Below are 16165 nucleotides of genomic sequence, written 5' to 3' on the forward strand. Positions count from 1 at the left end.
TGCACTGTAGTGCACGTGCAGGGGCATCATGTTGTAAACATTCAATGCAAGCGGGATTATATCCATGATCTGATGATGGCAGGAAAACAAACAGAGAGAAATGGAGGCGATCGTCTGAAAGTCATAAGCAATCATCTTTCTTCGTGCAAATCACGAAAGCCAGGCAGTTTACCTGTTCATGGCAATGGAATAGTAAGTTGTTTGCCCCAACCTTCCCAGAAATTCCTCACCACTGGACTGCTAGCTGCACTGCCACTGGCACTGCACATCCACATGTTATGAGTAACTGTTAGGGTCTATAACGTTCGTTCTTTAGACACTTCCAAAAGCATGTAAGACAAGAGTAAGGGCGTGCGGAGTAAAGACCATGGTCATAGAGCTCTACACAACTGAACAAAGATTTTAGTTTGTAGCTCCATGGTAGACTGTAACATGTTAGAGTCATACTAACTACGACCCGCAGTCCCATGTGCAAATGGGGCTGCCGGTCGCAGTTAGAGTCATACATGAAAGTGGTCATAAGTTAAACCAAACTTATTGTCCCTTGGCCTCTGGCCTCGGTGCGCAGTGTCATCATAGTATGAAATTAAATGTTTTGGTATGTGTAGGTGCCGTGCAGAAAATGTATCGCATGGACAGGAAAAAAAAAGAAGAAGATTTGTGCATGATGGGAAGTACCGGGTAAGGATTAAGGTCGTGTGATCATGAAGTAGGCCTACAGCCAACATTGGAAGTTGGTTACTTGCCACCGAAACTTCTTGATAAACTGGGTAAGTTTTAGTCTCTGGAAATGTGAATTAATGCAAATCTGACATTCTCCCCATTGTATTGTAAATGATTTATAAAGTCTTGCTAGACATGCTCTCTTAGAATAGTTTACTTGTTTAATCTTATCAATGATCTTTACACCACATGTGGCTTTAGAGTGTAATCTGGTTCCCATCCATCGATCATCTACTAGATATCCAATGGTGATGTGGAACTGGCCCCTCCACCTACGGGCCTGGAAAAGGCATACTCTACCCTCCTTACTCCAGCTGCAACAAGATTTGTTGCCGACATGGTACTGGAATTTGACAGCAAGGTGGATGAGGTTTGTGCCCAAATATTCTATTTACAAAAAGGAAGAGTCACAAGTGCAAAAGATGAATGTGTATGAAGAGAAAATGACCCTTAACTTGGAAGTTTTTGAGAAGTTTTTGACACCACAAATTATTTTGTGGAATATGTAACTTCACTTCATAATCAGAGGTGCAATATTAAGGCCTCATTAAAACAGAATCAAAATCATTCTCAGATTCAGTAGATACTGAATGAAAGAACTTTTTAATGTATAGCAAAATACTTTTTAGATGATGTGAGATAATTGATTGTCCAATAGCTGATTAACTCTCAACACTCTGATCCCCAAATTGTTGTCAATGATGCTGTGAGCATCAAGCTTTCTGTATTTCCGTTGTTTCAGAGATTTTATTTTGTGCGAATTATGAGCTCACGAGATATCTATCAAAATTTCATAGTTTTGTTTGTTTGTCTGTTTTTGTAAAGCTAATGTATGTTGGGTGTATGTTGAAAATTATGATAAATCACATTCGAGGGAAAACTAGTCCAAGGAAAGATTCCTCACGTCTGACAAAATTCCACCATCAACACTAATGCTATACCAGGGGCGAACCCAGGAATTTTGGAAAAAGGGGGGGGGGGGGATATTAAAAAATGAGGGGGGGGGTGCAAGTGCCCCCTTTCATTTTATTCTTTTTGTTTCTTTATTTTAACAGGAATAAAGTGGGACGCACCCAGTGTGCCCCCTTTGGATCCGCCACTGTATACAACGTGTTTGGATTAAAATGTCAAATTATGAGGACTGTCAAAAGAGAGCTCTCCCTTCAGACATCAATTCAAATGGCATTTGATGTGATTTTCCTCCAACTTGAATTTGTTAAAATCACATATCTTAATAGTTTGATCATTGTATAGACTTCGCTGGGCATGCAATGTCATGTAATTTTCTGATCACAACTGCGTAAGAAATTTGTCTCATAATTTAGCCAGATTACTAGTGCACCTGCCGTCATTTTAGGCACATACACTTTGTAATTTGAACAAATACTGTCACACCACCATCTCTGAAGCTAGTGGAATCACCATTTTGTCTTCCTGCGACAGATTCTGAGAGAGAGAACCCAGAAGAAGCTGGAGCTTGATAGGTGGAACACACTGCCGGACTTCCGTATGGACACGCTCCACATTCAGCAGGGGTCTTGGACTGTGGACCCAGTCCCTCGACGCCTCATTAACAGGCATGTGGACCTTGGTGATGTTTCTCCATCCAACACACAGCACTTCACAAGAGCCTTGCAGTCACCAGCTCAAGGCATACAGGTAAATTTTGTTCTGTGTCATGCAGGTTTCTCCATAGTATTCAAACTGGATACAGAAGAGTTATAGGCTTCGTGGTTTCTAGGGCTAGGATTAGGGTTAGTCAGGAGTCACTTGCATGTTGTTCTTGTTCATGAGTTACTGTTGTTGTACAAACTTTGTAGGAAAATGTGTTTAACTTTTGAACTGAAATTGGTGTTGAATTTTTGAACTCAATACAACATATTTAACTACAAAATTTGCAGCTGTCAACACTATAGTCTTCATCAGCAGAATGACCCGTCTTTGCCTTGATCATGTGATGGTTGATAAGTGGGTCATAGACTTTCGGAAGTTTGTAGCGCCCCCTGTCCTTATTGAGAGAAGGTTTGGAGGCCCTGATGTAGATTGCTTCCTTAACTCTCCTTTCAAAGTATCAATGTATGACTCCTGATATCTGGGTACCTTGGAATGTCTTCCGTATAGGCTGTAGCATTGACAGCTGAAAATTGTGGAGGTAAATATCTTGTATTGAAATCAAAAGTTTAACACCTATTTTAGCAGAATTCCAAGACAGATGAGTTTATTCTCTAGTGTTTGACTTTTGATTTGAATTTGAATGATGATTTATTTTACAACTTGGACATGCCTGCTAGGAAAGCAGTGAATGCTTGCAAACAAACAACTACAGGGGGGTGTTTCATCAACGCTTGTCAGCGCTGACAACTGTCGGTGCTGACCAATTTCAGCAAAATCCTTGGTTTTGATTGGCTGAGATGTTCTGGTCACTGACTGTTACTATGGTGATTCAAGTTGTCAGCGCTGACAAACGTTGATGAAACACCCCCCAGGACTGATGGCTCTATGTCCACTCTGAAGAATTCAGAATTTTGTTCTTCAAAAAGTGGCGATGGTGAGTCTGCCAAGTATGACTACTATAAATGTGATGGTTACATTGTCTGACCTTTAGAAGTTGATGCACAACATGGAATTGGCTTGTAAGTGTAATGTGATCATGCAGGTATTCTTTTGTTCAATTATGAAACAATGTGGGGATTGACTTACGAACAACATCTATTTCCCTCTTGTTCTAGACTGACTTTGATGATGGTCATTGCCCAAACTGGCACACACAGCTACAAGGTCTCTACAATGTCTACAGGGCTGTCCATGGCATGATGCCAGGAGCTCCTCCCATCCAGGATGCACCTGTCCTCATGCTGAGACCAAGAGCCGGGAACATGGTGGAGCACAACATGCTGGTGAGTATGGGCTTATCACAACTGCCATCACCACCACCAACACCACCAACACCACCAACACCAACACTAACACCAATACCATTATAACCTATACCCCTGCCAACCACCACAACCATAAACACCAACACCAACACCAATGCCAACACTAATACCAACACCACCAACATCACTACTACCTGCACCAAAACAACCAACACCAACACCACCACTACCACACTACACCCACACCGTCCCCAACACCAAAACCAAAACCAACACCAACACCAACACCACCATCAGTCACCACTACATTACCACCATCACTGGCATCATCACCAACACCATCACTGCCACCACTACTGACACCACCATCAGGTTATCAATCAAAACCAGTATTGGGTCATTGTCCCCATTTTGGTGTCAAGCACTGCAAAGTTTTGTGAGTTTTTCAAGGCCCTTGAATTTTCAGTTATCAACCATGTTATGCTGTGTACAAAATGTAATCAAAAGTATGGAAAAATATTAAAAATATCTTCATCTTCAGGAGTTGTCCCATGTGTCTCTCTTCTCAGGTGAACGGTAAAGAGACACCAGGCCCCCTGTTTGACTTTGGTCTGCTCATGTTCCACAATGCCAGGATTCTATTGGGCAAGGAGAGTGGTCCTTTCTTCTACCTTTCAAAGGTGGGTTACAGGTCGATATTTTCTTTGTAGATTAGGTCACTTTCCTTTCATATATTCCTCCATCTACTTGTCAGAAAGGAGTCATGTTTAGTTTGATGCTGTTATTTCTATGCACTTTGCTCATGATGAATACTGGTGCCCATGATATGCCATTCTTGCTTGACAGACTGTTTGAAACAATAATTATCATTTGTATTTTTGCTATATTGCTTTGTGTTTATTAAAGGTTGAAGGATACCGAGAGGCCAGGTTGTGGGATAAGATCTTCACCTGGGCTGAAGTGAAGGTAAGACGAAAGAATGATTACTGTTGTTGCTTAATTCAGATGTGTTAGCCACTCATAGAGTAAATACAGTAGTTTTCTTAAAAGGAGACTTCATTGAATAGTGCTGCAAATCATGCCGCTGATTGTTTTATGAGTTATTTTGCCTTACTTACCAATTATCTCTCTCACTTGGCCGTACATACAAGACTTAATTTTATCTCATTCAGTGTTGTTGTATCCCTTATAGGTAAGGTACTTTGTAGCCGTGGATGGAATGTAGTGGGTAGAGATTTAAATACTAGTAGATGAAACATAGCCTGTCGTATTATATCTGTAATGAGACACAACCAGCCATATCGTAATTTTACTGCCATATTTTTCTTTGTTTCACCAGCTCGGTTTACCACTGGGATGTGTGAAGGCAACAGTCCTCATAGAGAATGTGCTGGCATCATTCGAAATGCAGGAGATCCTCTATGAGCTACGGAGGCACTCGGCGGGCCTCAACTGTGGACTGTGGGACTACTCAGCATCTTTTGTGAACAAATTTGGTGAGTGTGAGCTGCTCATTGCCAGCGGCTGCAATGTCGTAACTAAACTGTCTGGTATGTACCTGTTGGATGTAGATTGTGCCACCCTCTGTCCTGTAGAAAATAACTGTATAGTCTCTTGAATGAGGCACTCTCGTGTATGAGGTATTGATTTCGGCAGTGTAGCACTTCCTTATGATAACCAATAAATTAAATGGATGAAATTCTTCTATCAAGATGTTTTCATTGCAACTGATTGACAAATTGCTCTACATCGACGTCGATGTAGGGCAATTCATCAATCAGTTGCAAAATTAAATGGATATGAATGGATATGGATATGAGAGATAGCCTACCCTCTGTGTGGTGCAACATATTTACGCCCATGTTCATAATTGATCTCATTGAACGTAGCATAACAATTGCACATCTTAGTTAAAAATAAATGACAGAAGTTGAAAAAAAAAAGACAAAAAATGCCTAAAATGAGCTAGCATTGCTGTAGTGCTTACATCTGATCTTTCTTCAGGTCATCGCACAGACTTTGTTCTGCCCGACCGGCACAAGTACGTCAACATGGAGCGACACTTTCTGAAGAGCTACCTGGCCCTGACCATCAAGACCTGCCACCAGCGGGGTTGCCATGCCACCGGGGGAATGATCGCCCTCACTCTCCCATCGCAGAAGGGCCCCGAATACAATGCAGTCGTGGAGAAGGCGTGCAGGTAAGGAGTTTCTTGTGATCGGTAATGTTCCATTCCTCACGCTTACTACATTATTCACCTTTATGATATTTTTTTTCAATATGTTTTTAAAAAGTGTGCAGTCAAGTATATGTATATAGATATATTTTCCTCTTTTTTTATGATTTATGTTGCCATAAGCAAAGGAGAGCATGGTGGACCAACAATGACATGATACCTGTGGGGATTATTTTGATAATAATGCATATGGTAGTATGAAAATATACATAGTTCATAATGTGAATATGATAGAAATTTCAGTTTTAAACACACTTGTGGGCATAGAACACGGTATACCTGGTATACATTGTAGCAGACTAGGGTCTGACTGTCTCTTTTTTCTTTTTTGTTATCATATTGTAGAATAAATCAAGAGAGCAAGTTGCATGTGACTCCTACAGACATTTTGCTCTGTGGTGTTCCACGTTCATTGATGAGGATTGAAGTTGTGACTTCATTTCTGTTCTACCTCTTAGAAAATGCTTACATCAAACCTAGTGCAGGATACATCAGTCTCAAGGCAGCATGCATTGTTCCCCACATATTTCATGCTCAGGCTATCTCTGCAACAGGTCAGTGGATACCAAATCATTTCATTTGAAGGCTTCAGTAGACTGGTAAATAAATCAAAACGCCCCGACAGTAGATATGGCCACACAGGTATAAAAACACATACATTGGAGTAACCACATTTCTATTAATTCAGTGTACCACCTTTCTTTTTACATCCCTGATTCATATCTACCTCCATAATCTCCAGGTCTAAATTGAGTGAGATCAAAGCAGGTGCTGATGGCTTCATGGTCTATGATCTGGGCCTTTTGCAGCCAATGTTGCAGGTACAGTAACTCCTCTCTTTGGCATCACTAAACCCGTTGACTAGAGTTAGTGTGGTGCTTTTTTCACAAAGTTTATGGGAATGGGTGAACTTATGGGTTATTGTTGTTGTTGTTGTTGTTGTTGTTCCCCCCCCCCCCCCCCCCCCCCCATGGGCTCTTTTCTGTGAGAATAATGCAGGGGATTTTTTTATTTTTTATTTACGTAGAACACTGAATATGGGATAACATAATATATGTTCTTTCACACAATTACTGCTAATTTCTATGCTGCTATTTGATTCTGAGAGTTTTAGAGGTTCCATTTCTTTATCATTTATAAATGTCATTAGACATTTTAAGAAGAAAACCTGAGGCAGTCTCCTAGATAAAATATTCAGCAGTATTCACAACAGTCAAATACACATGAAAAAAAGGAGAAAAAAATATCTGGCTACATGAAAGGGAAAAACCAATGCACAATCGATGATACTCTTCTGAATATGAAATAGTTATGTTGACTTCTACTTCACCAGAGATGTATGGTACATATCTTAACCCTCATTTCAGCTTTGGGCCAAGTTTGCTCCTTCTCCAAACCAGCACTCAGTCCTGAGGCATGATGTCAGCATAGCAGCCAAGGACCTCCTGGTCATGCCCTCAGTGAGTCAGTCTTTCAGATTCCAAACAATTGTGTCAAACCTTTCACGTTGCCATTGTGTGGTCGTGTACTCGCATCGTGGAGATTATAGACCAGTTCAATGAGAATGTAAACGCCCTGAATACTGCCCCCATTTAAACACTGTTTGCATGCATGGAATTTTGGTCTTCCATTACTATGAAAAGCAAAGCTGGAGGAAATACCTGAAAGTCCCCTAGCTTTAATGCTGTGTTGGTGGTACAACATGACAGCTACATTTCTTTGGCTGATTTATCAAATTTTCAGTGTGATAATGTTATGTCAGTGCAACCAGATGTGATGCCTGATATTTGGCATTATTTACTTTTTTTCATTAGATATGAATCTAATTTCCATATCACATTGCTAATATCTGTTTATATAGAAAGATAGATAAAAAGATGGATAGATAGATATAATACATGGATAGATATTAGGATAGATGGATGGATAGATAAATAGGCCGATTAATAGATGGATAGATGATTTATAGACTGATAGATGGATAGATAGATGGAAAGATAGATAGATAGATTGATAGATAGATAGATAGATAGATAGATAGATAGATAGGTGGATATAGATAGATTGAGAGGTTGATTGATAAACAGAGAGATAGAGAGAGGGAGAGATCAATTATACATCTATTTCTAGATTTGTGATCACACAAGGAGGGTGTCCATTTTCAAGTACACCTTCCACATAATATGTATTCTAAGGATTCTCCTATTTTTTCTCCCATCAAGGGTGGAGTAACTCTGAGTGGGTTAAAAACCAACATCGCTGTGGGAATCTTGTTTGTGGAGTCATGGCTAAGAGGTGAGTGATACTTGAAGTTTGAAGTTTGAAGTTTTGAAGTTTATTTGAACAATTTCTAACGACCCCTTTCGGAGTATGAGAAATTTACAATGTCTTTGTAACAGTAAAATACAACCAACATGATGTTAACATATATACATACATGTATGAACAAATATAATAATCATAAAGTACATTGAAAACACGATGCAAAGGGATGCCTGACACAAAAAGGATATCAAGGTACCCATGTACACCCATATGTGTGTATATACTTTAGCATACATAAAACATGTATTCATATAATTACGCATGTACACACATACAACAAAATTTCAAGGTCCAGAAGACCTCGCTGTATCAAGCTACCACTGTAGTTCTGTAGTGTGCCATATTTTTAAACAGTTGTGTAAAATTCCCCGAAGGCTTTTAGGTAAGATGTCAAAATTGTCATATGAGTGCCTTACTGGTCTGAGAAAGAAATGTAATGGTGGATCTGTCATTGTAGGTTTCATGGCGTCATGGCATTTATTGAATCATCGTCAACTCTGAACTTTGTCCAGCATTGTGTCAAGTGAGAATGTAGGATTCACTCGCATTGTCAGTCAACCACTCTCTTCATATTTTCTTGACAGTGTGTGTGTGTGTGTGTGTGTGTGTGTGTGTGTGTGTGTATGGGTGGGTTTTTCTTTTAAATAACATTGTCCAGTTTTTCATGTTTCCACATTGGTACAGAGGTGTTTGTCTTTTTCTTTTTTCAAATTCTTGTTTCAAGTTAACGTGAGAGAAGATGAAGATGGTGATGGAAATTCTCAGAGTTGTATAAATTCTTTTCCCTGCCCTGCAGCATAGTTCATAAACCATTTCTGGGACTAGTAATTTGATGCAGTTGATTTCATACTCTTCAGCCTGGTATCATAACTTAGGTTCAATTCAAAGTTAGGTAGGAGATTGTACAAGTGTTAGCTACATCGTTTCTTGCTGTTATGCTAATGTTGATAAAACAGTAATAGTAGTAGTACATGCACTACTTCTACTACTTAGAAGACTGGTAATAATAATAAGATTGCAAATAGTACTAGTGAAAGAAGAGGAACAACAACTATAATGATATACAAAGTTATCAACCACTCACCACTATTGTAACAAATTTTAATTACTTTGTTGTAATTTTCTTTTTTATTTTACAGGCAAGGGTCACTTCATTTTCAATGGCTCTGTGGAAGATTCAGCAACAGCTGAAATTTCACGATCACAGGTGAGTGTGTGCTCAAGGACCTAGCCTTGCATGAGTGGTTGAGTGAAGGATTCATGTGGCATCAGGCTCTCAAATCAAACTATGGTTTCACTAGAAATGTTAACCACTAAAAGTTTGCCCCCTCACCCACATGCAACCCTCCCCCTATGGGTGCAACTGGACTAATCTGACTTGTATGAAAAACCAAGATGACAAAGTGAAACCATGGAGACAAAAGGGGCCTGAGCTTTTGATCCTAGCAGAATCTTCATCAGAGGCAAAATGACAAACAGGCAGGGAAAGCAATCACATAATAAGGACTTCACACAACAAGCACAGTCAGGGGAGGGCTAGGGACACAGAACAAAGAAACAAAAAGGGTGGGTTAGAAGTCAGGGACAGGGAGAGCAACTAGTAAGGGAGGGGGATTAGCAAATGGGTTGACAGACAAAAGGTAGAGGTGAGTCATTGATGATCCGTAGGATCATAGAGGGCAACCTGTGAAGGATAAAGATGAAACTTTCATGGACAACTGACAGCACATGACTACAGAGAGCTGAACAAAAGAATAAGCTTTTTTATGGGAGATCCTTGTGTTAATTGAGGGGTACTATGTTAAATGTAGCTAGGGATGTTTTTGTTGATGTGAAGATTGTTGAGAACTGTGTTTTGCCGTGTTTTGCACATTCTAGCATTCAACGTAATAGTGACTCGGTAAACTTCAATGTCTGAGTAGCAAGAGAAATAGAGAAATATGGCCCCTTGACCACATCTAATGGCAGTGAAAATCGTGCACTTTCCTATACGTGTTCTTTGTAATTTCATTTCATTTCATTTCATTTATTCATTTTCATATCCAAATAATACAAAATTATTTCAAAGTAGCATTAATGATTTGTACAAGGTGCAATGTCATGAAGCAGAGACATACAAACACTAGTATAACAAAAGTATAATACATAATCATACAGGTGCACCTAGAAGCACATTTGAATACACATAATATACATAATATGATCTTTATGAAATCACTAAGAGTTGTACTTTTAAAAGTTGTAAACATATGGCAAAATGGTATAAGGTGCTATTGTGCATAGTGGCTCAAAGATCTGGTTGTAAATTGCTATAAATGCTGAAATGTATAACCTAAACATGTTGGTTTGTGCAGGTTTGTTTAAACCACTGAAGACTAGCCCAAAGTATACTTTGGCAGGTGTCTATGGGAAATGGGTGTCATAGCAAAATCAGCTCACCCTCAAGGGGTTAACATGTAGTAATCTGGCTCCGATCTCTCTCCTCCTTGGACTCTTTGACGGAATGCGTCAGGTCTGGCAGTGGATTCGCCATGGCACTCGCCTCGAAGACAACAACCAGCCCGTTACCCGGCAACTCGTCGTGAGTCTTGTCATCTCCTTCCTGGCCGACCAGGCCGGCCTGCCCAAACACCTCAGCGGGGAGAGGGACTTTGCCAGGAGGTTAAAGGTCGCAGCCAACGTTTTCCTTCAGCTCGTCACCAAGAGAGATTTCCCAGCATTCATCACCACGTACCTTAACCTCGAAAACACCTTTTTGACGAGCCCGTGGCATGCATCATTGTCTCTGGCATAAAGACTCTTGCAATAGCAACTTTTCTCCTCTTCATTGACGTTCTATAGTGCAGAAATTATTTGACCTTTTTTTATTGACATTCTTGTGGCATAGTTTGTTAGTTTACATACTGCATGTTCATCATTGGTATGATTCAATCAAGCTCATCATTAGACCGAGGTAAGTCCCTCCTCTGTACGAATTGCCCTTGCTTCCTCATAATTTCTTGCCAAATCTGTTGAACCGAAGTAAAGGAGGACTCAATTTGAGGGAGAGGTAATTCCTTTATATGTCTGTCTCTGTATGGTAATATAATTGTTTATAATTAACAAATTTACTGAGTACAGAAGCTCATGGATGAATGTGATACTTCATATTTCAGTGTATTAACATTTACATGGAAACATGCACCTTTGATTTTGCCTTGCAGGTGCCAAGTTAAGCAGATATTTCTGTGTGTCTCCAAAGTAAATTTAGCAATCATCAAATTTTCAAACTTCAGTTCATTTTCAAAGACCTTGAATTCTTACCAAAGCCTTCCTCGCATTATGTTGAAGAATATATTTAATTATTTCTTTGTACTATAGCTGGTTGCTGAATTTGATAGGGGAAACATACAAATCCCATTTCCCCCCACCCCCCCCCCCCCCCCAAAAAAAAAAAAAAAAAATACTGTCACTGGTTAACAGGTTTATGAATAATTCTAGGTAAGTCACACACAGGTCATGAAATTATGATTGAAGTATTCCATAAAAGTATAATAGCAGCCTAAAGATCCAAGGTCGATGATGTCCCACTTTTGGCAACATAGCTTTAACCCAACCATTCTCATTGCCAACCTGATTATGCACAATGTGTGTCACATTATAGGTGGTGTTAATTAGAGGATTAAGCATCATTTTACGTCATTCATTACCTCCGCCAAGGGAGGAGGTTACGTTTTCATTACTGTTGGTTTGTTTGTCTGTGTGCAAAATAACTCAAAAAGTTGTGCATGGATTTAGATGAAACTTGCAGGAAAGGTTGAGAATGACACAAGGAATAAATGATTAAAGTTTGGATGTGATCTGGAAATTTTTATGGATTTTATGAAGGATTTTTATATTTTGGCAGGTAGGGTCAATGAACTTGGGAGTTCAAGCTGCGCATTTTTGAGGTTTTCATACACGCAGCCGCACTAAAGTGCGTGCTCTAGTTTCTGCTAGAGCGAGGCGCGCCGCGCAGCTAAGGGTTTATGACCTAACAAAGGCTTCTACATATTGGGAAATCATGCGATTTTTCAGCGTGCTTACGTATGGATGGAAATCACTGATCTCTACGCAAGAGCAAGATCATCAGTGGAAAGTAGCTGCTTGGCGGAGGTCTGCGCTCTCGGAGTGCTTTTCTAGTTGTGACAAGTTATTCAGCTGTCATATCTGGAAAAAAATTGTCTGATTGTACTAAATCGTTGGACCAGCACAAGCATAATCATGTCTGTCTGCTGTGAAGTATGTCTGAAGATCTTTTTAAATTTAGAATATGAAGATGTACTTCATTGTAAAGAGGAATTATGTATAATGAAGTTAGGGTTGTATTCAAGGATACATACAATTATGTTCTAATGTTTTGGTAGAGGTGGAAGTTGTATCCCAAAGTAAAAAGCATTTTACCAACGTGTGCTTATGTTAAAAGCACCAAAGTTCTCGCAGTGGATGTACACAGTTGCTAGTGTTGCTGACACAGTTGTCATGCGCATTTCCAGCAAAATGGTTCAAGTCATTCGATTGGTAGTAAAGGTGGAGAACAACTTGATGGCAAACTCAAGTGAACCAAATGAGAGGGGAAAAAAGAATGATTTGAAGGCAGTGTACAGTTGACTGGGATGCCTTGTGCCTTTCCTCTCAGTTAATGCTCTTTACCACAATCGTGATTGTTACTTTTCATCTAGCCTCAAATTAAGAGCGGGGCATTAATATATTACCCTGTTCTCTAAATGCAAATTCTGCAAAATAAACTTGCTTTCCCATAGCATAAACTGCAAGTGCTTTTTTTTTTCTGTTTTAATGTGTATTACAATGTGTACAAATGCACACACTACCACACAGGCATGGTCACTCTTACAATCTATTTTTAGCTCACTTGAGCCAATGGTTCAAATGGGCTAAAGTGTTGTACTGTTGTACTGTGATCAAAGTTGTCCGTCATGCGTCATCCATTGTTCATAAACTCAGCTCAGTAGTTGGGCTACTCCTATCATTATGTCATACATTGCAGCTGGTTGCACCAGACGAGTTCTTAGTTTGTGACTTTCAACCTCTGACAAGCTAAATTACATTATGCAGAACTCCTAGTCATGATGAAAAAAAAAAGGAGAACTATTCATGATCACACACGCACACAAGCTCTGAATGTGCCCGCTGCACATGCTGCACCATACCTCCTCGTTTACCAAAAGTACACAATATAGAAATGTTACCCTGCTTGACCTCCACGTATTGCACACATTGGTGCACGAGATCACCTCATTCACTTGCACTTGGCGTATGGACCAAACCAGTAGCAACAAATTGTTTATATGCGATAAGGGAGAGTTGTGTATCATTTGCAAAATGAAAGATCACCACTTGCACGAATTCACTAAATAATCACACGCAGGAGACATTCCATCAGATTTCCTCAGAAGTTGTATTTGTCATAGCTACAGTCTCTCATGTACAATATAATATGAAAAAACATAACTGAAATTCATTCGAGAATTACTAGCAAACTGCAAAAGTGAATTTCGTCGCCGACGGGAACCCGTTGGTGAAAAACTGATCTCATGTCCGCAAAAGACATGGTGCGTAATATCCCCGGCTCAAAGGGGACGAAGAGAAACTACAGATGCATTATAAAAATGGCTCACTGATCATTTTATTCTCGTCCAGTACAAAACAAGCAGTTCCTTTCATCTCGCTTTATATCACACTCACAGTGTATCCTACACAATGTATTATGATGATTATGGACAGATTAGATGCTGACCTGCCAATCTCATGCCACACGTTGAGCGTACAGGAATCGCTTTCCAACACGCAAGTCTGCCGAGACAATTCATTTAAATTTGACAGATTTAGAAATAAAAACAAAGTATCATTATTGATTAACATATCAAAAAGCCTGCACGGCTTATGATCAGTTTCCGCTCACGCTCATCTGCATATGAATGACATTTGCTTCTTCGTCCCATTTTTTGGAGAACTCCAAGAGTTTACAGGTCATATTCTGCAATAAATGGAAGATTTAACACAAATACATGTGACATGACTTATGCACTACCATGAAAACCTTGTGACACATCCAACTGGCTTAATCTCTGGCATTCATGCAATGAAACTTGTACCCGAACTGAACAACACTTCTCACCCACCTCTTGGGTCAGCCACAAACACATTACATTATGGTATTCATGCTAAAAATACAAATTCAGGTACGATATTGCATTTGTAGAGATAGTAATAATAAATATCCTGCCCGCACTCTGCGTTTCAGTCGACCACAAATAACATTCATACCATTCTAAACTTCCCTCTCCACTTGCTCTCGCAAAGTCCCGCGTGGATAGCAATGTGTAATGAAAGGAGTTCACCTCTTCAGGTAATAAACTAAATATAACCATCTCCCAGGAATGATGACTCCAAGGCGATGAAAATAACCGTCACACTCTGCAAATTAACCAATTATTGCTTGCTGCAGTTTCTCAATCAGGGCCATCTGAAGAGATTTTCTCTCATCTAGTCTATCACTGGACACAGAGTAAAAGATCACTCAAGTGCAATCTCACCCCCTCCACACATAAAGTGACTGCTTGAATCAGGGGCTTAACACTTCCCTCTCTGCTATTTTTAGTCATCGCTGGGCATCCAAAATAGGGTGTGACACCACAAAGTTTTTTCATAGATTTCAGTGCTTAATTGTCTCATTTCGCTGAACACAAAAACTTGCACTTCAAAATATATATATATATGTGTGTGTATGACAGCATTAAAATCAAGAAATATCATACGAAAAATGAAATGCATGTATTCCACTTTTGCAAAATACTTCCACTATCCAGAGAATAATTCTTAGTAAAACTCAAAGGACAAAATTTACAAATGAAATTTGAATTTAGCTCATGGATTATGCAGATTTTGTCTGCATAAATGTGCATGACGGATAACATATGCAAACGAGCTGATATGCGCATGTGAAAGGTATGCCTATGCGGCATTTGTTCAGTCCATGGACTGAATTCAAATCATAGATTTGGTATACTCCATCTTTGTGAGTTTGGACAAAAATCTGAACAGTCATCAAGTGCCATTGAATGCTTAGTATCTGGTTATGAACATATTTTGTATTTGCTTTGTTATTGAAGCTTAACAGCATATTCCTCCAACTTGGCCATATATTACAAGGAAACTTTTGTCTGGGCGAGACTTGAATATTCTGCAGAAGTTTTCCATGCACATACACGATGCTTGACAGCAAAATAGTAAATATGACCAAGAATATATAGTAACAATATGTGTAATCACACATGCTTTGCTACTTCAAGTTCTCCAACTAAACCAAATCATAGCATACATCATGTTCTGAAAATGGCATTAAAACGGTGCGAGTCCTCGGGAGTCATACACTCTACTTTTTGAAAGTTCCACATGTCTCAATTTATTTGACCCCTTCCCCCTCAATAATATTGAAGTCCCATCAGAGATTTTCTCATAGATATGTGAAGATTGGCAGACTCTAGACAAAATCCACAACTCAATAATTTATTGCAACTGCCAAAAAAATCAATATTTCAATCAACATTCTCAAGGTTTGGAATACAGTGTACTCCCATTATAACGAATATGGTTATAATGAAATTCCGATTACAACAAAGTAAAAATTCGCAACGTTATCCACTCTGTGCTTTTTTATTGTTTATTATTTCGATGAAACGAAAGAAAACTGCCAGTCCCAAGGACTTCGTTATAACGGGAGTCAACTGAACTGTGGTATGTTTATTGGCACTAACAGGGGTGTGAGAGTACTTTGAGAAAAAAGTCTGACAAATTTGAATTTTATCAAAAAAAAGTCTGTAGTGCATTAAACTGAATATTTCAATGTATTTGAATTGCCTAAAAGTCTGAAAAAGTGGGTTTTGGGCAGAGTCAAAAAGTCTGTAATCACATTAAACTTTGAACTCTCACAGCCCCGCAAAAGGGAACAAATAAAAAAGAA

General features: G+C 39.3%; 1 protein-coding gene across 1 annotated transcript; it reads left to right on the top strand.

Annotated features, from left to right (window-relative positions):
* The first annotated feature begins 48 nt into the window (after nucleotides 1-48).
* LOC139721568 (malate synthase-like) lies at nucleotides 49-11170 on the top strand. The gene is made up of 13 exons (XM_071632901.1): nucleotides 49-192; nucleotides 962-1093; nucleotides 2167-2382; nucleotides 3453-3620; nucleotides 4172-4282; nucleotides 4509-4568; nucleotides 4942-5098; nucleotides 5607-5802; nucleotides 6581-6659; nucleotides 7206-7298; nucleotides 8061-8133; nucleotides 9303-9370; nucleotides 10676-11170. Exons 1-13 carry the CDS (start codon nucleotides 73-75, stop codon nucleotides 10955-10957), a joined length of 1755 nt encoding a protein of 584 aa, XP_071489002.1. The 5' UTR covers nucleotides 49-72; the 3' UTR covers nucleotides 10958-11170.
* Nucleotides 11171-16165: the final 4995 nt, after the last annotated feature.

Source organism: Diadema antillarum, unplaced genomic scaffold (genome assembly GCF_040938485.1).
Source record: "Diadema antillarum isolate AM-2024a unplaced genomic scaffold, OU_Dant_1.0 scf00000146, whole genome shotgun sequence".
Lineage (NCBI taxonomy): Eukaryota > Metazoa > Echinodermata > Echinoidea > Diadematoida > Diadematidae > Diadema > Diadema antillarum.